The sequence below is a fragment of the Sarcophilus harrisii genome, chromosome 4, assembly GCF_902635505.1.
Source record: "Sarcophilus harrisii chromosome 4, mSarHar1.11, whole genome shotgun sequence".
Lineage (NCBI taxonomy): Eukaryota > Metazoa > Chordata > Mammalia > Dasyuromorphia > Dasyuridae > Sarcophilus > Sarcophilus harrisii.
The window spans coordinates 333,699,747-333,721,851 of NC_045429.1; the positions used below are offsets into that span (position 1 = coordinate 333,699,747).

The window sequence follows — 22,105 nt, forward strand, 5'->3', positions numbered from 1 at the left end:
GGAAGCGCGCCCGGCAACAGGGTCTTTGAAGTATTGCCAGGCAGCCCCCTGCTCCAGGCTTCTCCCCTCCCCCACTCCCCTACCTCCTACTGGGTGACCTCTGACCCTGCAGTTATTTAGCCGTCCCTCTGGGAGTGCCTGGGGGGGGGGTGTGCTGATCACAATCACAAGCTTACCCCCCCACACTATACGTACCCTCCCCCCCCAGCTTTGGGGATAAGCACCTTCGCTTCCCCTTTGAGGGAACCACCAGTCCTTGGGGCTCTCCTAGGGCCACGTGAAGTCCGGGAGTCCGTGTGGGTCCCTGTGTCCCCCTCGCCAGCACCTCCGTGCGAGCTGGGGGACCTGCGAGAGTGCGTGAGCGCGTCAGGGACCGCGCCCGGGGCTGGTGTCTGCGCCCGTTCCTCTCGGCCTCTGCCTGGGCACGCGTCGGGCGCGCCTGCGGGTGACTGTGCCCGTGCCCGTGCGCACAGCCGCGCTGGTGCGGCGAGGCTCCGGGAGCGAGCCCTTGCAGCCCAGGAGTGAGCCTGAGCTCGGACTTGCGGGCAGGGCCTTCCGCCGTGCCCCGGGGCGCTAGCTAGCGTCGGTCCGCGCCATCAAAGCCCGGAGAGAAGTTTGCGTCCGCACGCGGCGCCCCGGCAGGGGGCCGGCGCTTGTGGGAGAGGGGCTTGCTCGCCCGTGGCTCTCGCGCGGGTCTCGGCGCGTGGCCCCGAGGCGCAGGGAGGCCCCAGCGTGCGGCACGGCCCCCGGCACACAGTAGGGCTGTGTGAAGCTCGGCTGCGCCTAAGTATCAGAGCAGGTGCTCAGCGACGCTGTTTGCTGGCCGGCTGTTGTAGAGCCGGGAGCCTGGGCCCCCACTCGGGGGCGAGTCCGGGGGGCGGGGGCGGGGGTCCCCAGCGTCCTAGTCCCCGGAGCGGGGCCCCAGACTCGCAACAGTCCCCTCCCCGGGGCTGCTCCGGGCCCCTGCTCCAAGTCCCCTCCGGGGCCGGTACCGACACCCGCAAGCTAGAGACGTGGGAAGCCACAGAGCCCGGGACCCGCGAGGGCGGCGGCGGAAAGTGTGAGGGAGCCAGCGGGCGTGGGGCGGACCGCGAATTTAAAAAAAAAAAAAAAAAAAAAAAAGGAAGAAAGAAACCCTCCCGACCAAGCGAGGCTTTGTTCTCTGAACCTAAGACTTTACCGAGCTCCGCGGCCATGACTGCTGAGACGGGGCGGGGAGGGGGAGCAGGGGGGGCGGGGTGAGGGAGGGGGGGCCGTGTGCGCCCGGAGGGGGGGGCCGGAGGAGGAGGAGGAGGAGGAGGAGGAGGAGGAGGGAAGGAGGGAGCTATGCCACTCTCAGCCACCCCGGCCTGGCCGGGCTGCCTCTGCTAAGGGGCCTTCTTTAGTTTGGGGCGGGGGGGCCCGGGAGGGGGGGCAGGGGAGAGCCAGGTTCTTCTTGGGGTGGGGGGGCGCCCGCCGGGGCATGAGGGCAAGAGCGCAGCGGCGGGGGCGGCCAGAGGGCGAGAGAGCGGAAGAAAAAGAAGAAGAAGAAGAGAAAGAAAAGAAGAGGAGGAGAAGAAGGAGGGGGAGGAGGAGGAGGAGGAGGAGGGGAGGAGGAAGCGAGCCCCCTTCCCTCCCTCCCTCCCTACCCTGCGGACCCCCCAGCGCCCCCCCACCCCACCCCCCCGGGAGCTCATGGAAGTATGAAGGAGATGGTAGGAGGTTGTTGCGTGTGTTCGGACGAGCGGGGCTGGGCGGAGAATCCGTTAGTCTACTGCGATGGACACGCGTGTAGCGTCGCTGTCCATCAAGGTAAGAGGGGGAGGGGGAGGGCGAGACCCCCCCCAGCGGAAGGGGCCGAGGGAGGGGGCGGGGGTCTGCGCCCCCCATCGCCGGGCCGGCGGAGACTGGCGTCCACTCCTGGGACTACCCGAGTCCGTGGGGACCTGCCCCGGCCCCACGCACACACACCTGAAGGGGAAGGGGAGGTGGAAGGGGACACCCCCCTCCTCACCCCCATCTCGGGAGGAGGAGGGGGCGGCGAGGCTTTGTTTTCTCGCCTATTGTTCGGATCATATCGCTCCCCCCACCCCCCCAAGTTGAATGAGTTTAGGGGGAGCCCAAGGAAAAGGGCGATTCACGGTGGGCTTCACCACCGCCCTCGCCCCGCCTGCCCCGTCCCGAGTTTGGGGTGCCCAGAATACAACTCTTCTTTTCCAACCCCCCCAACCCCATTTGGTTAATTTGGTTCTTGCTTCGTGGTAAAAAGGGAGGTCAGAAGGAGCCGGCCCTCCCCCTCAGCTTCCGGATTAGAGAAGGGGTATGAGGGAGGCGAGAGCAGGGACTCAGAGCCGGGGGGCTGAGGGTGGGCAGAGACTTTCAGGGGTGTTGGGAAGAGGGTGAGACTGGGAAGATGTTTCTGGGGAAAGGTGTGGGACCGGAGATACTGGCGTTGGGAGTTTCCGAAGCAGCACATGACGAGGTGGCTCAACCCTGGAGGAACCGGGGGGCGGGGGAGGCAGAAGACACCTGGATCTTAGCATCCCCTTCAGCCCCCCTCCGGGAGCCCCCCCCCAGCCCCGTGTATCACGGGAACAGCCCCTGTTGCCCAGGAGCCCAATTGCTGTGGCTGTTGGCAGCTCCTCCCCAGAGTTAGTTTTCTGGCACCTGCCCTTGTAGGTGACTTCTGACCTGGGCTGCCCGGCTAGCTAAAGTGAGGGCATAGAGGATACCGTTGTTTCCGCCTTGGCTATTTATTTCCCCCTCCGGAATAATAGATACGTAGCAAACCTTAACACGACTCGCTGGGAGAGTGTAAATAAATATTCCCTTTTTTTATGTAGTTTCTGATGACGGGGAAGAGGGAAGGCTAGGAGGAAATTGTGTGTGAGGGAGGTCGTCTAAAGGGCTAAGGCGAGGACCCAAATCTCCCACCTCCCAGGGCCTACCCTTGCTTTTAGGAAATGGGGTTGTCTTGTTGTGTGGTCACGTGTGATTGTCATGTTTTGATGTTGTTTGGTTATGTAGTTGTGTGGTTGTGTGTAACCCCTCGAAGAATTTCCCAAGGAATTGGTGGAGAATAAGATATGAGAGCCAAGGAGGTTGGCTTATCCCTATGAAGGTGCACCCTCTCTACTCCCTCTGCACCCCCCATCCTACCCACAATTCCTAAGGGAGTCATTAAGAAAATTGCTTCAAGCCAGCTCTCAAGAGCCCCCTCCCCATCCCCCCCATTCTGGGGCCCTTGTCCTTAAGGGGACTCTGGGCACTGACTTGACCCTTCCTACCCCACCCCCCAAGCTTGCTATGGCATCGTCCAGGTGCCCACCGGACCCTGGTTCTGCCGGAAATGTGAGTCACAGGAGCGAGCCGCCAGGGTGGTGAGTATGCTCCCCTCACATCTGCTCCCCTGGACCCTCCACCAATTTCCCTGGCAACAAGGCTGAGGCTGGAGAGTTTTGAGTTTAGGTCAAGCCTGGGTTCCTAAGTGCCCATCCCCCAATCCTGTTACTTAGATACCCCAGTCCTGAGTGTTTGGTTCCCCCCATTGAGACCTAGAAATTTGACATTGAGCCCTTCCATCCTTTACATGGACCCCCATCTGTGACACAGATTCCTCCATTCCTGACACTGAGCACCCAAATCCCTGACACTCAGTTCCCATCTCTGACACTGAGTTCCCAGCACCCAACATTGAGCCTTCCCATCTTTTACCTCTTCCCCCATCTCTGACACTGACTCCATCTGACACTGAGCTTCCAACACCCAACATTGAGCCTTCCCATCCTTTACATGGACCCCCATCTCTGACACTGATTCCTCCATCTCTGATGCTGACTCCTCCATCTCTGACACGGACGACTCCTCTATCTTTGACACTGACTCCTCCATCTTTAACACTGACTCCCTCTAACACTGAGCTCCCAGCACCCAATATTGAGCCTTCCCATCCTTTAAATGGACCCCCATCTCTGACACTGACTCCTTCATCTATGATACTGACTCTTCCATCTCTGATACTAACTCCTCCATCTCTAATACTGAGTCCTCCATCTCTGACACTGACTCCTCCATCTCTGACACTGACTCCTTCATCTCTGACACTGACTCCATCTCTGACACTCCTCCATCTTTGACACTGACTCCATCTGACACTGAGCCCCCAACACCCAACACTGAGCCTTCTCATCCTTTACATGGACCCCCATCTCTGACAGACTCCTCCATCTCTGACACTGACTCCATCTGACACTGAGCTCCCGACACCCAACATTGAGCCTTTCCATCCCTGACATTGATTGTGCCTCCTCATAGGGGACCCTGAACTCATATCACACTCCAGTCGAACCTCCATATCTCATCCCTTACACTGAACATAAGAGCTTTTCATCCCCAGCACTTAGTCCCTCAATCCCCAGAGTTGGGGCCTTTTAAACTTATTTTCAATGGAGCCAGGGAGGGCTCAAAAGAAATCCTCCCAGGCCCTCCCTTCTCCCCTGGCCATATTTTAAATGCCCTCTCTGATGCCTCGTTTCTGCCCTGTATTTTCTTATAGAGGTGTGAGCTGTGCCCACACAAAGATGGGGCATTGAAGAGGACGGACAATGGAGGTGAGCAAGGGAGCCCCTCCTCCTGCTACCATAGGATTAACCCTTCCATGCACGTTGACTCTCTGGGGGCTCCCCTGCCCAGGCCAGACATATTTATGCTTAACTTGGCCTGAAGGTTCCTAGCCTGGGAAGGGTTAGGAAGGTACTGGGAATTTTTCTTTGTGATGCCCTGAATTAAATTGACATTGGAGTTGTATGAAATGAATGTAAATGAGGACTGGTGGCCTGGGTTTCATGTTGGGAGTGAAGAGAGTGGGCTGGAGGAGGAGGGTCCTGCAGAGGCTGAATGCCTGGAGGTCAGGGCTGGTTCCTGAAACTTGTCTCTTTGCCTCTTAGGCTGGGCCCATGTGGTGTGTGCCCTGTACATCCCCGAGGTACAATTTGCCAATGTGCTCACCATGGAGCCCATTGTCCTACAGTATGTGCCCCACGACCGATTCAACAAGGTGAGTCCTTCACTCAGCCTTCTCGAGGTCTGTCCCTCTGTCCTTCATCCATCCCTGTCAGGTCTCTCCAGCTTCTGCCATTCTTCCATCAATCTCTGTGTCCACTCTTCCATCTGTCTTCCCATCTTATTCGCTTCAGCCGAGTCAGCATGTTGTCTTGATCAGCTTCCTCCCTTCTTCCTCCCTGGAGATCCCAGAATCCTCCCTCTTTGCCTCCCCTCATATCCCTACTACACATACATAAGCCTCAAACACCCAAACCAGAGAAAATGGGTTCTGGGGGAAAGACACCTTTGTTTGTTTTAGTAGAAGTAGCACAGGAAGGGTAGCTAGATGGCACAGTGGATAGAACACCGGCTCTGGAGGCAGAAGGACCTGAATTCAATTCCAGCCTCAGATAGTTAACATTTCCTTCTTGAGTGATCCTGGGCAAGTCACTTAACCTCAATTGCCTCTCCAAAAATCAATTAATTAATTAAGATGTAACCCCAGGTTCAATATCCAAAGACCCAAGGTTAGAATTTCAGTTCTGAAATGTAGTGGTTGTTTGTTCTTGGAGCAGTTACTTAAAACCTGGATTCCCTCTAGGTCATATGTATAATGGAGAATGATCCTTGCACTGCCTACTTCACGGGGTAGCTGAGGAAATAAAGCTTTTAAAGCCTCAAGTCATGAGTTATTAGGAAGGATTGAGGTTGTACCTTGGGAATGCTCTGTATTGTGGAACAAGAAGATATCAAGGAATTGGGGGATAGGAGCCCTGGAAGAAAAAACGAAGGGGGCAATGGATTGGATCGGGCAGGAGGGGAAGAGGGAGCCATAGGGTCTTAGAGCCAGGAAGGGGAGTAGGTGGCACAGAGGGCTGCAGAAGGAAGGAAGGAAAATAAGAGCCTGAAGGTTTTTTTTAAGTATTACCTTATTTGATCCTCAACATAAGCCTGTGTAGCAAGTGCTGTTATCTTTATTTTACAAATGAGGAAACTAAGTCTCAGAGAGGTTAAGTGACCCCCAGTGTCACATGGTAAACATCTGAGACTGGATTTGAAAAAGCCCTTCCTTTTGCCAAATCCAAGGCTCTCTGTCCTGAGACCCCATCATTCCGTTGCTTTCTCTAGACTTGTTACATCTGTGAGGAGCAGGGCCGGGAGAGCAAGGCAGCCTCAGGAGCCTGCATGACCTGTAACCGACATGGCTGTCGGCAAGCCTTCCACGTCACCTGGTGAGCCATCCCCTTCCCTCGTGTGCCCCTGCCCCCAGATGCCCTCTCAGAGCTATATGATCCCCAGGAAAGATGAAGGGTAGAAGTGGACTCAGTCTGAACTGGATTCTGGTGACTTCGCCCTTCTTTTGCATGCTTATTTGCTTACATTTTGGGCAAATCACTTCCCTCTCTGGGCCTCAGTTTGCACATCTGTAAAATGTTTCAATAAAGGACTTCTGAGGTCCTTTCCAACCCTAAATCTGTAGTCTTGTCATCCCAAAATAAATCCTTGGTTTTTCATCAAAGGCATAACTGGTCTGTTTGTTCCAGGTTCTGCCCCTTCAGTGATGGTTAATGTGCCAAAACACACACACACACACACACACACACACACACACACATACATATAGTCTATATATATATATCTGGCTAAATCCTTTTTAAGATGATGTCTTACCTAATTTGTGTGTGTGTATACACACATATGTGCATACATATTTACACACATATACCTATATATATGTATATGTTACTCATATATATATGACCACATCCCATAGACACCGCTGTGCAAATGAGGGGTTTGTCTGTTGACATCTCAGGAATGGGACAAAAAGCAGAAAATGTTTCCATTAGCTATTATTTCTAATAATTATAAGCTTTCAGAAAAGGGAATAGAGGATGGTCTGGCTGGTGGGAAAGGGGATTGTTGGTGGTCTGCAACTGGAGCCTTCCATCAGCCTAACTTTCCCTGGGGTTGGGTTGGGGGGCTCAGCGCCCAGATGGCTGGTCTGCTGTGTGAGGAAGAGGTCTTAGAAGTGGACAACGTCAAATACTGTGGCTACTGCAAATACCACTTCAGCAAAATGGTGAGTTGGGACGGTTTTTTGTCTCCCTTGCCCATCCCATCAGCGTCTCAGGGGGACCTTTGCTGCCAGTCTGGCAGAAAGGGCCGGGTTCAAGTCAGAGGGCCATCTCCTGATACACTCTACATTCCTCAGTCGCACTGGGCCTAAAAAATGACTCGGTGGTCTCTGGGGGCTGGCTCTGAATTCTGAGGGGGAAGGGAGCTCCTGCTCTGGGAGGGAGGTTCGGGGGTTAGAGGGAAGGGCAAAGTCAGCAGGAAAGATCCCCTGGGGACACCCTGGAGATGGTTGGACTTGCAGGGCAGAGGGAGAGTATGGATGGCTTGACCTTAATGGCCTTTTTGGTGGGCTGGGGAGAGGAGGGTTTGACTCAGACCCCTCCACAGCCGGCCCATTCCCCTCCACCCCTCCGCCAGAAGCCGTCGAGGCACTCCAGCGGGGGCTCCGGGGGAGGCAACAGCGGCTTCATCGCCGGCCGGAGAAGCCAGTCTGCCTCGCCGTCTTCCCAGGAAAAGCATGGCTCCCACCACGAAAGAGGCCCAAAGAAGGTAGGTCGTCTGCAGGGAAGGAAGGAGAAACAGCGGGTGCCTGCTGCCCCCGACCCCCCGGGAGCGTCTCCCGGGCTCCGCGGGGGGGCCTCCGCATGAGGTGACGCAGCAGCGCCGAGCCCGGGCCCCACCCTCTGATCCACCCCGATGGGCGTCAGGGGCCGGGGGAGGTCGGTCACCTTCCCGTCAGGGAGGGGGCCCACGTGCCCTGCCTGTCTCTGGGCAGCCCGCCCCAGCCGGGGTCCCTCGCTGTCTGTGGGCGCCGGTTGGTGCCCGGCGCGCTCCCCACGGGTCCCCAGGGTGGATGTCCTTGCTGGGTTGTGTGTCGAGCTGGGTCGCTGGCATGATAATGGAGCGGGTTATTTTTAGTAGGCAGCAGAGAGAAGGGGGAGGGGCTGGGAATCACTGAGGAACCTGTCGGTGCCTCCCCATGCCTGGGAGCCCCATCCCTGCCTCCGGCCTGGTTTCAGGATGGGAGACGCTGAGGGGGAGAAGGGCCCTCTCAGCGCTGCTCCCTCGGCTGCCTCTCCCAGGACAGGGGATGCCCGGCCCAGCTCCTCGGCCCCCCACTGTCTTCGGTACCTCAGTGTGCTCACCTTTGTCTCTGCAGAGTCGTAAGGACAAGGATCGGCTCAAACAGAAGCACAAGAAGAGGCCCGAGTCTCCCCCCAGAATCCTCACTCCTCCTGTGCCCCCTGTCACGGACAAGGTACCAGCTGCTGGCATTCCTCCCCACCCTGGGCAAAGGAAAGGGGGCGAGGGGGCCCGGGAAGACCTTGCCCCACCCCGGTGGACCCCTCAAGCCGGGCTTCCCAGTGGGCCATGTGGGAGGGTCAGGAACCCTGGGCCAATAGAAATGCTATTGGCTAGCTGGGCGGCCTCAGGGCACTCTGCTCTGGCTCTCTGGGACTCAGTTTCTCTGTCTGTAAAATGAAGGGGCTGGTTAGGTGAGCTCTGACTGCCTCTGATTTTGTGAGCTTTTGCTGCGGCCGCTGGCTGGGTCATGTCGCCGGGTCCCTGTCCCAGAGAAGGTGGAAGGGGCATGGGGAATGGTCTCACTCTCTTCCCACTTTGGGGGAAAGAGGGTGGTCAGCAGCGATGGGAGGGCACATCCCTCAGCTTGCAGGGTCTTAGGGCCGTGGAACTGGAGCCAGAAGAGCCCCTAGTCTAGCTCCCTCACTGCAGAAATGGAACCTGAGGCACAAGGCGACCTGCCATGGCCCCCCAGAGGTCAGTCAGAGGGAGCTGAGACCCCAGCACCCACCTCCTCTTTCCTGGCAGCCTGTGAGGTGTCCCCGGAGCAATGAAAAGCTCCTCAGGCCCTCCTCCGGAGGACTTCTGAAATCAGCCCCGAATCCTATTCCCTTGAATGAAGGTTCACCGCTCCAGCACCTCGAGGAGGGCCGTGCCCCCACTCCCCTCCTCCTGGCCCCTAGTACAGCACCTTGGTCAGGCCCTCTCCCCACCCTGCCCTCTCCAGCTGTGCACCGCGGGGGCCCTGGTGGGTCAGACCTGCCACAGAGGGAGATAGAACATCTGGCAAACAGAGCTTGCGCCTCTCTCCTTGCCTGGGAGTCTCTAATCCTAAAGAGAGGGGCACTGGGAGCCCTGCCCACCCCGCCCCCTCCAGCCCACCCCATTCCATGGGGCCCAGGGGTCTGAGAGGCCCCCTTCTTCATCTCTGCCCCTCCCTGACAGGGCTGGCAGCGCCCAGGGCACTTTGGCAAAGGGACCGGGTATCAGGTTGCCCCAGTGATGTTGCCATAGTGACTGCCCAAGTTGCCCAGGCGTAGTAGCCTTCTCCCTCTCCCCCTTCTTTGCTGGGGGGGTGGGGAGGGAAACTTGGCCAGAGAATTCGCCTCCTAGGTCCTGAGGCTGCGCCCACTTGGTGTGAAGGAGCCTGGGGGAGCCTGGTGGGGCGCCTGGCGTCCAGGAGGCAGGGCCAGGCAGGGCCAGGCGCTCCTCGGGCAGATGGGAGCACGCCCCTTGGTGTCTGTGTGTGAGCTTGCATGAGGGCGAGCGCTTATGCCCACACACGTGGGACACGTCTGTCTGCAAACGCGCAGGTCCATTTGTGCTGCTTCGGGAGCATATGCCCAGAGATGCCTGCGTTCCAAATGGCCAGCTGTCCCCCTGTACCCTTCCCTCCCCCTTGGTTCTCCTTGCCTTCCCTCAGAGTGGAGCCACATCTGCCCGCCTCACAATTCCAGCTGTGTGTAGCACAAAGAGGGAGGATTGTGGCTCTGTCAGGGGGTGTCTTCCTCTCCCCGCCCCCGTTCTTCTCCCCATTATCCTGTTGGGCTGGCTGGCAGCCTGCCAGCTTCTTGCTTCCCAGGCCTGAAAATTCCTAGCACCCCATAACACTGTGGATCCTGCCCCCGTCGCCATCCTCATGCTGCTTCCAGACCAGGCCCCCTCTCAGGCCTTCCGCCTCCCCTTGTTTCCATTGATTCAGAGCCCCCCCCCCCGCAGGGCCCTGCCTCCCCCTCTGAGCCTGCCCCCTAAGGCTCCAGGCACCCCCTGAGTCTGACTGCAGAGCCAGGTGCAGCCCTCTTGAGCCTGGGTCCAATTCAGCTGTGGGGGGAGGGTGGCACAGCAGGACAGCCTTTCTCCCAGAAAATTTGGTTTGTGCCCCTCTGGGGAATGGGTGCAAGATTGGGCTGGCAGAGGGCAAGTCCTAAGTTTGCATTCTCCCTCAGACATTTAGTAGCTGGGGAACCGGGGCAAGCCACAGAACTTCTCTAAGCCCCAGTTTCCTTATCTGTAAAATGAGGGACTTGAACTCAGCTCTGAATCTTTGATCCTTTGATTTAGTGGGAAAAGGAGAGAATCATCCCCACCCTAAGGGTGGCAGGTGGGGGCAGGGGAGCATATCTCCCCTCTGACCTCTCCTTCCAGACCCTGGGGCAATGGACGGAATCCCCCCCTCTACCTTGGGGGGGGGGGGGCTGATTCTCAGTCCTACATCTCTCTTGCCTCCTCAGGGCTCCTCTTCCTCTTCCTCTTCCTCTCATCATGAGGGCAGTGCCCGGGAACCTCCCGAGGGCAGCAGGGATGCCAAAGGGAAAAAGTCTTCCAGCCACAGTCTCAGCCACAAGGGCAAGAAGCTGAGCAGTGGGAAAGGCGTGGCCAGCTTCACCTCTGCCTCTTCCTCTTCCTCCTCCTCTTCTTCTGGAGGGCCCTTCCAGCCCACAGGTGAGTGTAAGGGCTAAGGGGGAGCCTAAGGGACTGGAACCCAGCCCAGCTCCACCTTTTAAAGAAAACAAGTAGATGAGTGTTCTGGTAGGGAAGGAGCCAGTCTCAGAGCCAGGAAAACCTGAGTTCCAATTCTGCCTCGGATACCTACTGACTATGTGAGCATGGGTAAATCCCTTAACCTCTTGATACTCTTAAACTGAGGGGCAGCCCCACATGGGGTCTCATAACTGAATGTGGGGGTTATTCTCAGTAAACGTTTGGTTTGTGTATCTATTTGGTGTAACTATGCCCAGGGTCACGTAACAATTCCTTGGGGAAAAAGGGGTCGTGGGTGGGAAAAGTTTAAGAAGTTCTGCTCTATATAACTAAGCTGTAGACAAGCGCTGCCCGGAACTAATGGAGGGATTTCTCTCATCTGGGACTTTCCTTTAACCAGTGAAATCACTGTTCTGTCCCCATCTCAGCCTTGCTGATTTATGTAGCATTTCATGGTGATAGATTCAGGAGGAAAAACGCTGACAGTGCCTTCCCTTTCTCTTCCTCGGTGTGCCCCTAACTTCTAGTTCTTCCAAATGAGTACCAGGATCCTACTCCTTCTCCCCCCCTTTTTCTCCTCTGAGTTTTAGCTGTGTCGGCCTCTTCCTCCCTAATCTAGACCTGTCCCTGCCTTCCCCCGGGCTAGCTTCCATTCCCTCCTCTCCCTATATCACCCTGACTCTAAGCCGCCTCTGTTTGTCTGCAGTCTCCTCCCTCCAAAGCTCCCCGGACTTCTCATCCTTCCCCAAACTGGAGCAGCCGGAGGAAGAGAAGTACCCCAAGACGACGCCCCCTGGGCCGCCAGCCCCTGTTTCACCCCCTGCCTCCGAGCCCCCCAAGGCCGATGTCTTTGAGCAGAAGGTGGTGTTTTCTGGCTTCGGCTCCATCATGCGCTTCTCCACATCCGCGTCGGGCACCGCTCGGGCCCGGGTGCCATCGCCAGGAGAGTACAAGGCCCCCCACGTCCCCGGGGGAAGCGCCGGGCCTGGCAGCCACAAGAGGATGCCCTCCCTGAGCGCCGCCTCCGAGGAGGTGGTGGAGGCCCTGAAGGAGAAGAAACACAAAGGGAGCAAGAAGAACCGGCACGGGCCCGGGAGGCCCAAGGGCAGTAGGAACAAGGAGGGGGGAGGAGGGCCCTTGGGACCGCCCCTCCCTGGGGCCCAGCTGGCCGGCTTCACAGCCACAGCAGCCTCGCCCTTCTCCGGGGGCTCGCTGGTCAGTGCCGGTGTGAACAGTGCCTCCGCTTCCCGGGCCTTCGGACACCAAGCGGCCCTGGGGAACGGAGACCCCGGGGCTGGGGGGGGGGTCTGCCATAACCCAGTGACAAAGAGACCCTGAAACCAGCCTCTCGGGAGGACTGGGGGAGGGGCAAGGCAGGAGCCGGGCCAAAGTCCCTCAGCCTCCCCGGGGTTCCGTAAGGGGGGTCGGGCCGGGGGCACTGAGCTTAGGGGGAGCGGGTGGCTTGGGGCCGGCATGACGGGCGAGGCGAGCTTTCTCCGGTGTCCGACCCCCTTCCCCGTAGGGATCTACACCAGTAACAAGGACCCCATCTCGCACGGCGGTGGGGTCCTTCGGGCCGTGTGCAGCACGCCGCTCTCCTCCGGCCTCCTGGGCCCCGCAGGCACCCCGTCTCTGCCGCAGCTGAGCCGTTCCCCCTTCGCCAGCGCCCTGCCCGCCTCCTCGGCCTCCATCTCCACCACCCAGGTAGGCCCTCCGAGGACCCGGGGAGCCCCGCGGCGCCCCGCCCCCTTCCCGGCGCGGCCGGTCCCCCGAGGGGCCCGCCCCTTCCCGGCTGGCCGGTCCCCTCGGGGCCCCCCTTCCCGGCGCGGCCCGTCCCCTCCGGGGAGCCCCGCCCCCTTCCCGGCCCGTCCCTCGTGAGCCCGGCTGCCCCCGCCAGGTGTTCTCGTTGGCCGGCTCCACCTTCAGCCTTCCTTCCTCCCATCTTCGGGACCCCCGCGGGCTCCGTGACGCCCCTCCTGGCCCAGGCCGACAGCAGCCGCGCAGGTAGGTGGGCGCCCCGGCCCGCGCCGGCCCCGCCCCGGAAAGGACTCGGCGCCCCGGGGCGGGACGGGGAGGGAGCGGCCGCGGGGGGGGGCCGCCGGGCCCCTCACGGGCCGCCGGTCCCGGCTCACAGGCAGGGGAGCGGAGGCCCGGGGCCGGCGGCAAGCAGGCTCGCCTCCGGCCTTCCCGGCGCGCATGTGGCCCTGGAGGAACCCTGGGAGCAGCGCGGCCCCTCGCGGCCCCTCGCGGCCCCTCCGCCCCATTCATTCTACAAACAAATGGTCTTCGGCGCTGCCGGCTGCAGCTCCGCCTCTGGCCCCCTAGAGGGAGCCCCGGCCCGGGAGTGGCCGCGATCTGATTGGCGGGGAGGCACCACCTGCCCCCCCCCAGGAGGCGGGGCTTTCCCACCTGGGTCCATCCAAAGGCCCGGAGCCCACTTCCTGCTGGAAACTAGTGGCGGAGGCTCGGTCCGGGACTAGTTGGGAGCGAGCCCGGGGGCGGCTGAGGGCAGCGCGCCGGTGGAGAAGGGCCCGTCTGAGGAGCAGCGGGGCGCGTGCCCCCCCAGGGACCCGCGCGCCGGCCGGGATCGCGCCCACCCCCGCCGCTCTTTTCCAGAGCCCAGCCTGGAGGAGTGCAGCTTCGGGTGCCGGGGCACCTCCCCCCAGGAGAGCCTGTCCTCCATGTGAGTCGGGGGGCGGGGCTGGCGGAGGGCCGGGAGGGGGCCCGAGCCGGAGCGCAGCGGCCAGCGTCCCGCCTCTGACCCCGCAGGTCCCCCATCAGCAGCCTCCCCACGCTCTTCGACCAGACGGCGCCCGCGGCCCCCTGCGCCGGCAGCCAGCCGGACCCCGCAGCCCAAGGCACCGCTAACATGGAACAGCTGCTGGAGAAGCAGGGCAACGGCGAGGCCGGAGTCAACAGTGAGGGGGCCTGGCCCGGGGGCGGGCGGGGAGGGGGGCGGGCCGCGGGCACCCGGGGCCTCTGCCCCCACACCCCCCAAGCTCTTCCGGCCGCTGCCCCTCCCTGAGCCCCCTCTCTCCCCCTGCAGTTGTGGAGATGCTGAAAGCCCTGCACTCGCTGCAGAAAGAAAACCAGAGACTTCAGGAGCAGATCATGAGCCTAACAGCAAAGAAGGAGCGGCTCCAGATCCTCAACGTGCAGCTCTCCGTGCCCTTCCCTGTGGTACCTGCTGGGGTGCCCGCTGCCAATGGACCCACCCCCCAGGGTCCCTACTGCCTGCCACCCAATGGTGAATGGGGGACCCGGCGCTCTACCAGGCCCCGTGGGGTTGGCGTTCTGGCAGGGGGGCTGGTCCCGGTCCTCTCCTGACGCCCACTGTCCTTGTCCCTTCTCCCCTCAGCTGGCAGCAGTGACTCCCTAAGCACCAGCAAAAGCCCTCCTGGCAAGAACAGCTTTGGCCTGGAGAATTCCCTCTCCATGTCTTCCGAGGTATGGGCAGCAGGGGAGTCCCTCAGGCAGGTCTCCCGGCGTGGGGAGGGGTGCCAGGTAGCATTCTTGCTTCTGATGCCCAGTGCCCTTTCAGGGGCCCCTGGGCAGGGCCCACAGTCTGCTTGGCCTCCACCACTGTGGATAGCCTGCCAGTTTGGCACAGGTTCTCCCCTCTCCTCTCCCCCATCCTGGGGGGAGGCAGCTGGCTTAATGGAGCTAATGGTGGTGAAGCATTCTTTGAGGCCCAAGCTGTTGCTTGGGAGGAAAACAGGTGTCAGCAGGGGATGGCAGCATTGGCTTGGTGCTGGTGCGCTCCGCTCGGGTTCTGACCTCCATCTCTTCTCCTCCAGGACCCTCACTCTGGGTGCCCAAGCCGAAGCAGTTCCTCACTATCCTTCCACAGCACACCTCCACCCTTGCCCCTCCTGCAGCAGAGTCCAGCTACCCTCCCCCTGGCCCTGCCTGGCCCCCCAGCCCCTCAGCAGCCACAGTCACAAAACGGGCTGGCCCGGGGGGCTGGAGGAGTTGGCTTAGGGACAGTGTCCATGGCTGATGGCCTTCTCGGAGGCCTGGCAGGGGGAGGGACACTGCCCCTCAATGGACTTTTAGGTGGGCTTAATGGGGCTGTGGCCCCCCCAACACCTACCGGCCTAAACCAGGGCAGCGGAACCCCGACAATGCAACTTCCAGGGGGACTCAGCAGGTGAGAGGGTGGGGAAGGAAACCCAGTTTTGGGCAACTAGTGTAATGAGAAAGAGAGAGAGCGAGCATGTCCAGATCACATAAGATCTCTCCCATGCAGCCACAGAGTTGCTCTCCACACAGCTCAGAGAGATGGCCTCCTGTGCTGCCGGAGACTGACACTGGCCTCCTCTTCCTGCCCAGTTTAAAAGTATCTCCTCAGCACTGAAACACCCTTCTCCTGCTTCCTTCCCTTGCCCAGGGGAGGGGTTCCCTCCTGCTACACTAGCTCTTTCTGGTCTGACCTAAGGAAAGGCCAGAGGCCTGCCCCTCAATGGCCTCCCCACTTTCTGCTCTTGGGGCCAGGAGGGAGTGGGCCCTGACCTCTCTCTCCTCTCCTCTGGCAGTCTGACAGAACAGCAGAGACACTTCCTCCAACAGCAGGAGCAGCAGCTCCAGCAGCTTCAGCAGCTTCTGACCTCGCCCCAGCTGACCCCGGTAACAAGCCCAGTCACCCCCAACCGCACGGGAACTCCCAGGGCCCACCCATGTTCCCCGGAGGATTCCTAGGAAAGTGACCCCCACCTCAGGGATCCCCTTTCCCCTCCCCCTCTGCTTCCTGTATAGCGCTGCCTAACAGTGCCCGCAGCGGGCAGAGCCCCCACCGAGGCTGGTGCAGGAAGGACGCTGACTTCTGTGCTGGAAGAAGACCTGGCTACTCTCCCTTCAGCCAGCATGATTTTGGATATATTAATCCCCTTCTCTGCCCTCAGTTTTTTCCTTTAAATGAGAGGGGAATGCATCCAGTGACCACTTGGGTCCCTTCCAGCTCTGAATCTGCGATCCTGTGACCTTTCGGGTCCCTCCCCCTCCAGTTCTAGATCCTTAACCTGTAATGACAGGGTGTAAGAATGGGAAAGAAAAGAGAGACTCTTCTAGAAAAGGAACCAAAGGGCTTGTTAGGGGGTGGCAGGGGACTCTGGCTCAATGATTGGCCGCTTCAGGAAGAGGGAAGAGAGCAGGGAAAAGTGAGAGCTTAAGTCTGGAAACTGGCCAGGGCAGTCCATTCAGCAGCCCTAAGTGTCTTCATTGTATAAACTTGGGAAAACAGGGAGCTTAGATAAGATGGGGTGCCTTCCTGCATGGAGTTTATTTTGAGTGGCAGGGGCGGGGGGGGGGGGGCAGAGTGGACTTCAGGGAAGGGAAAGAAAGTTCAAGAACCAGCCCAGCACCAGCTACCCTGTCCTCCCTACTGCAGGATCACCAGACTGTCGTGTACCAGATGATCCAGCAGATCCAGCAGAAGCGGGAGCTGCAGCGGCTGCAGATGTCTGGAGGCTCCCAGCTCCCCATGGCCAGCCTGCTGGCAGGCGGCACTGCCCCTCTGCTGCCCTCAAGCACCCCTGGTCTCCTGCCCTCAGCAGCCGCCCCACCCCTGCTGCCCGCGGGCTCTCTGGTGGCTCCGGCGCTGGGCACCGGCACCACCCTCATGGCGGCAGCAGCAGGCGGGCCCCCTGTCCTCACCGCCCAGACCAACCCCTTCCTCAGCCTCCCCGGGGCGGACAACAGCGGGCAGAAAGGAGGGGTGGGTACCGTGCCCTCTGGGGTCCCCTCTCACCCTTTCCCCCCTGGCACTCTGGAGGGTCGAGTTGTAGCCACAGCAGAAGGAAGCAGGAAGAAAAAGCCAGCAGGGTAGCAAGGTGCCCGCCCAGTGGTCACCAGTCTAGACCTGGCCCAGGTGGGCTCTGAGGTTGGAGCTTCTCCTCCCTCTTTTCACAGCTCACATTTGGGGTCACAGTCCCCCTTGCTCCTGCTCTGGAGGAGACCTTGGGTGGTTGTTTGTGGAGTCACAGATCAGCCCGGCTTTCTCTGACTAGAGGCTGGGTGGTAAAAGGGTCAAAGGGACTGTGGCAGGAAAGGGGACCGGGGTGCAGAGGAGGTGACCGTCACCCCCTGCTAACGCCCCAGTCTTGTCTCCTCTCCTCTCCTTCCAGAGCGGTGACAAAGGATCCTCAGGCAACCAGGAAAAAGGCTAAACCAACCCCTCCCCCTCCCTGCCCCAGGGGGGCTTCAGGGGAAGCCTGGCCCCAGAGGGGGCCCAGCCGCAAGCAGGCACCCGTGCTCAGACACTGGAAAGCCCTGGCATAGAGGAGGTGCAAACGGGTCTCACCCTTCCCATGCTGAGATCCTGCCACCGGCCTGGCCACAGGACTAAGCAGGGTTTTGTCAGGGAGGGACCCCACAGAGAGATGGGGCAGAGAGATGAGCCTGGCGCTCCTCCCTCAGGCAGGAGGCTCAGCTCCAACTTATCCGTATCCTTTGAGATTGTCCTCTGCGGAGGCCAGCCCCTCTTCCCCCTCCTCCCCATCAGCCCTCTCGTCCCTCCGGAGACGTCCCCATTGGGGATTTACAAGGAGAGGAGAGTCGACTCTGACCCCTGCCGAGGGATCCGCCCTCCCTGCCTGGGCCGGGCCGGGAAAGGAAGTGGATCGAGGGGGGCAGCTGGGGATGATGGCCGTGTCGCTCCCAGCAGACACAGGAGGAGGGCGCTTGAGTGGTTTTAGTGGTTGGTGAGGCTGGGGTTCGATGCAGCCCCCTCCCTCCCTGCCCCCGTCCCGTGGGGAGTGCCTGGGAGAATTTATCTGTACCCGGGTCTCCGGGTGGGGGCTGCGGGGGAGGTCATATGTAGCTCTGGCCTCCAGCCTAAAGGAGGCTGAAGCTCTGTCAGGGGCAGGGGCTCCCCAGCCCCACTGTTTGCAGGCATGGGGGAAGGGAGGTCAGCTCGGGGGTTTTCCATCTTAATAAGTCACATAGAGCCCAGCTTCCTCCCTTCTCCCCAGCCACCCCTCCTGGGGTTCCTCCTGGGAAGATGGAGGGAGGGGCTGGGTGTGCGTCCTGGCCCCCCTTCCCCTCCCCTCCACCCCACACTTCTTTGCACTATTAGAACCTATCGGTGGGGGTGTGCTGTGACAGTGCTGGGGGGCCGGCTCTGTGAGTGAATATCTGTGTGTGTGTGTGTTTGGGTGTGTTCATCACTGGACCCTGGGAGGCTGGGGTGAGAGGCGAGTGGGCGCTAGCGGAGGCCGGGACTAGGGAGGGTGGGGAGAGCGCATGCCGAGCAGGGAAGGGCGAAGGAGACCGTGGCCCCCGGGCCACTGGGGGTCTCTAGCCAGGGTAACTGCCGTCTGTTTCTTTCCTGGGTGGGCACCCCCCAGCCCAGGACCTCTGCCCTCCCCCAAGGGCTCCAAGCACCTCCCCCTCCCCTCTCTCCCCCTCCCTCTTCACACATACACACACACATACGAGCACATAGATATGTTAGCACATACACGCACACACATACACGCACATAGCTGAGTGGCAGGAGGCGAGGGTCCGCCACAATCCGCTCGTTCTGTCTGCCCATTCTAGCCTCTTTGCCCTCTCCTTAGGCCTGGGGAGCCCCCAGGAATCAGGGCTGGGGGCGGGAAGCAAGCTGCACCAGCAAGCCTGCCTTCCCCAGGAGGAAGCCCTCTGCCCAGCAGCCTTTCCTCTTGGTGGGGAGCCAGGAGGCTCTCCCTCCCCTCCCAGAAAGCCAAGGACAGGATGAGTTTGGGGGCAGTAAAGAGGTCTGCTTCAGTTGCACTGGGGGGGGGGGGGGTTGTAGGGGGCGTCATCGGAAAGGGCAGAGGCAGGGAGAGATCCTTTCATACCCATCCAGATACGTGTGCTTTGTCATTCTTTTTGCATGTGTGGTTTCTGTGTTTCTGTTTTGGGGTTGTTTTTTTTTGTTTTGTTTTGTTTTGTTTTGTTTTTTAAATAAAGAAGAGGAGATGTATATATTTTTGGCAACGACAGAAGACGTAGCGCAGATATATTTTTGCCCACGCTGCTCAATCGGTTCTTTTCTGATACTGAAAATAATAATCCTGTTGATAAGACACAGGGAGCCTGAGGAGGGAGGGGGGGACATCCCCCCCCGGGCAGTCTCTGAGGCTCACCAAGAGCTCAGGAGGCAATGTTGGAAATCTCTGAAATAATCACTTTTTATTAATGTTCTGCAGGCAGTTAGGGAGAAATGATAAATTATCATCTTGTCCTTAATCTATCTAAACTTTTAAACACTTTCGCCCCTTCCCTTCCACCCCTCAAAAATAGCATCCAGAGATCTCCTGAACTTATACTGTGTCATCTTAGAAGGGTTCCCCGGCCCTATCAGGTACATTCTAGCTGAAGTTAAGGTATTTAGGACGATAAGGGAAGTAACTCTATTTCTGAGCTGAGGTAGTGAGGCAGGGTTAGTGAGCTGGGGTTGAAATCCCCTTGCTGGGCCTTGGCGCCTTGGGGTCCCAGAGAGCCCCTCTGAGCTGCAGGCCTGAGCCTGGGACTTTGGGGCTGGAGGGGAGGAAGGAACTCCCTAGCAAGCTTAGCTTAGCTCCTCCAATGGGGAAGGAAGCCGGAAGGGGTCAGGCTGTGATTCAGAGAGCCCACCCGGCATGGAGGCTCTGCAGGAGGCCCAGCCTCGCAGGTGCTCCCTCCCAGGCCTTCGCATCAGGTAGATTTGGTGAGAACTGACTTAAGACTGAAGTGGGGGGAGGGGGGAGTCTGGGGGAGGGAGAGAGGCAGATTTGTTTAAAGGTAGCCGTCTCTGTGTCTTGGGGAGGGGAAGGATGTGGTTAGTCGGGGAGGAAGTCGAGTTGGGAGATTGGTGAGAGTGGCAGGGGTATGTGTTACCCCTCCCAGCATTTCATCTGTCCTGGAGAATGGGGTAAGGGTGGGGGGAGGGGGAGGGGGGCTTGGGGCATCAGACTGCTTGCAGGAAGGGAGGGCAGGCAGGGAAGGGCATGGCCTGTGTCTGCAAGCCTGGTCCGGGGTCCCGGGTGCATCTGTCTGTGTGGGTGAGTGTCACTGTAAGTGCTGTGAGGGCGAGTGGGAGCGCGTGTCTGCTGCTGTGTGCGTCCCGTGGGGGTGTGCCTGTGAGAGTTTGTCTGTACCCGTGTCTCGGGGGTGGGCGCTGGGGGGAGGGAGGGTCATACGTAGCACTTACTCTTGCTTTTGATCAGAGCATCTCCAATCTGCCACATAAAGAATTATACTTTTGAAAGTTCCCTTTCTCTCCCTCCCCCCCCCATGATGTTTTCTTCTTTAGGAAGGGAGGCCAGATTTTCCCTTGGCTTCCTACTATACCGCTCCCCCTCCACACACACATACACACACATACCATGTCCTGACTTGGAGGTAGTGGGGGAGCTCCCCAGAGACCTAGGACTCCCTGGAGTCCTGGGAAGAGTCCTTGGGGCTTGGCCTTGTGCAGGTCCACAGGGGAAGGAGGAGGACTGGGAGATCCGGGACAGGCCTTCCTCACCCTGAGCACTCTTCCCAACCCTGAAAACAAACACTGTAAGCTCCACCAGCCCTGTGCCCTTCACCCCATTGCCCTCCTTACCCTGTCCAGCCTGCTGTCTAGCAAGAGGTGGGGAGCTTGTGGAACCACGGAGGGAAGGGGGAAGACATGGTGCCCTCCCCAGTGCCCCTCTCCCAAGACTGTACCAGCTAGAAGGGAGTGGGAGGTGGCGACTCTGGGAAATGAGGGTGAAGTGGAAATGGGGGCAGGATGAGATGCTCCTGGGAACCTCCTTTGCACAGTTATGGTCCACCTTTGCCCCTTGGTTTATTGAAATGTCTGCAAGGGAAGTGGGTACAATGGGATGGCTGACCACTGGCCTTCTGTCTCATTCTGCTCCAAGAGGCCCCCAAAAGAACATCTCTGTCACCTTTTCTCAGGCTGGCAATGAATTTCATCTCAATCCCATCCTGATTTTTTTCACCCCTCCTTCTTCCCCCATCCCCCAGATACTCAAGGGAACTGGAATGGAAGGGAACAGCAGTCTGCAAAATCCAATGTTTGTTCCCCCCATTTCTGAATCCCCTTTCTTTCCTCAACCCAAGAGGTAGTGCTTCCCATCACCCCCCTCTTCACCCTGTGGTGTGTATAACTCAGATCTTGTATCTTTGTATAACTGATGTTATTTGTACAAAGGGCAGTTCGTAAACAGCACTTGTTCTTTTAATAAAAGAATGTTTTACAAAAAAATTGTCCACGGCTAACATTGTCTGTCTAATGATACTGATTAGAATAGACCCTGTGATATAATAGGGCAATGGCCTGGGAATAGCACAGAACTTGGCTTTGAATCTAAGTTCTGACACCAACTGGTGGGCCTTGGAAAGGTCACGGTGAAGCGGAAAGAGTCTTTCTGGAGTGGGAGGAACTGGGTGCAAATCTTCCTCTTGCTACTCAATACCTGCAAAATGAGGCCATTCCAGTACATGATCACTTGCTGTACTTTTTAAGTTTTTAATTATGAAACAGAGGAATTGGACTAGATCAAAGCTTCTTAACCTGAGATCGAGTAACTAAATATGGGGGGGCAGGCTCGAAAAATTAAGATTTATCAGTAAATGTTTGATTTGTATGCCTGTTTTATATACCTGGGGTTGAGTAAAAATTTCTCAGGTGAAAAGCAGTTATGAGAGAATTTTCAGAAGCCCTCGACGGGATGATTCCTTTTGGGTCCCTTTCAGCGCAGATGATTTCCCCTAACCTCTGTTTCTTCATGGGGTGCATGCTATATGAGATGGCCTGAGGCTGCACATGTTTACTTGTTGAATCTATTAAGGGCGGGTGAGATGGAACAGACCCAGGAGGAACCCGCTGGGGAGCAGGAAGGACACTTGGACTGGGCACCAGAAGGCCCTCTCCAGCTGTGCAGGTGGATGGCAGCGAGCCAGGCTGCTGGGGCTCAGGAAACAGCCGGCAGCAGGGCCTGTCTGCGCCCCCAAAACCCCAGCCCCCTGCGGCCACAAATGCCTACTCATGGATTCCTAGGTGGGGCAAGGCAGGGCTGGCTCTGGCCCCTACTAGCCATGTGGGCACCAGTGAGTCACCGATCCCCCCTCCGGAAAACAGAGTGACACTTGTGCTGCTTCCCTCACTGGGTTATTGTAGGGGGAAAGAAGGGTTTTATAAGCCTCGAAGCTCTGTGCGTCTCCGGTCTTTTCCTAGAGGGACCATTGGGGGATTTTTCTCACTTGTCTTTAGAAACCCAGTGTC

The 22,105-nt window shown here is 59.0% G+C and overlaps 1 protein-coding gene across 1 annotated transcript; it reads left to right on the forward strand.

Annotated features, from left to right (window-relative positions):
- Window positions 1-1,633: 1,633 nt before the first annotated feature.
- On the forward strand, window positions 1,634-21,085 carry MLLT6 (MLLT6, PHD finger containing). The gene is given in 21 exon segments (XM_031966154.1): window positions 1,634-1,791; window positions 3,280-3,359; window positions 4,535-4,589; window positions 4,926-5,035; window positions 6,151-6,254; window positions 7,012-7,105; window positions 7,519-7,650; window positions 8,261-8,359; window positions 10,635-10,845; window positions 11,591-12,111; window positions 12,328-12,588; window positions 12,782-12,825; window positions 12,827-12,888; window positions 13,501-13,567; window positions 13,654-13,802; window positions 13,931-14,131; window positions 14,243-14,331; window positions 14,682-15,034; window positions 15,420-15,510; window positions 16,271-16,597; window positions 17,007-21,085. Coding segments are annotated over 21 exon segments (3,201 nt in total). The 5' UTR covers window positions 1,634-1,682; the 3' UTR covers window positions 17,049-21,085.
- The last annotated feature ends 1,020 nt before the right edge of the window (window positions 21,086-22,105 follow it).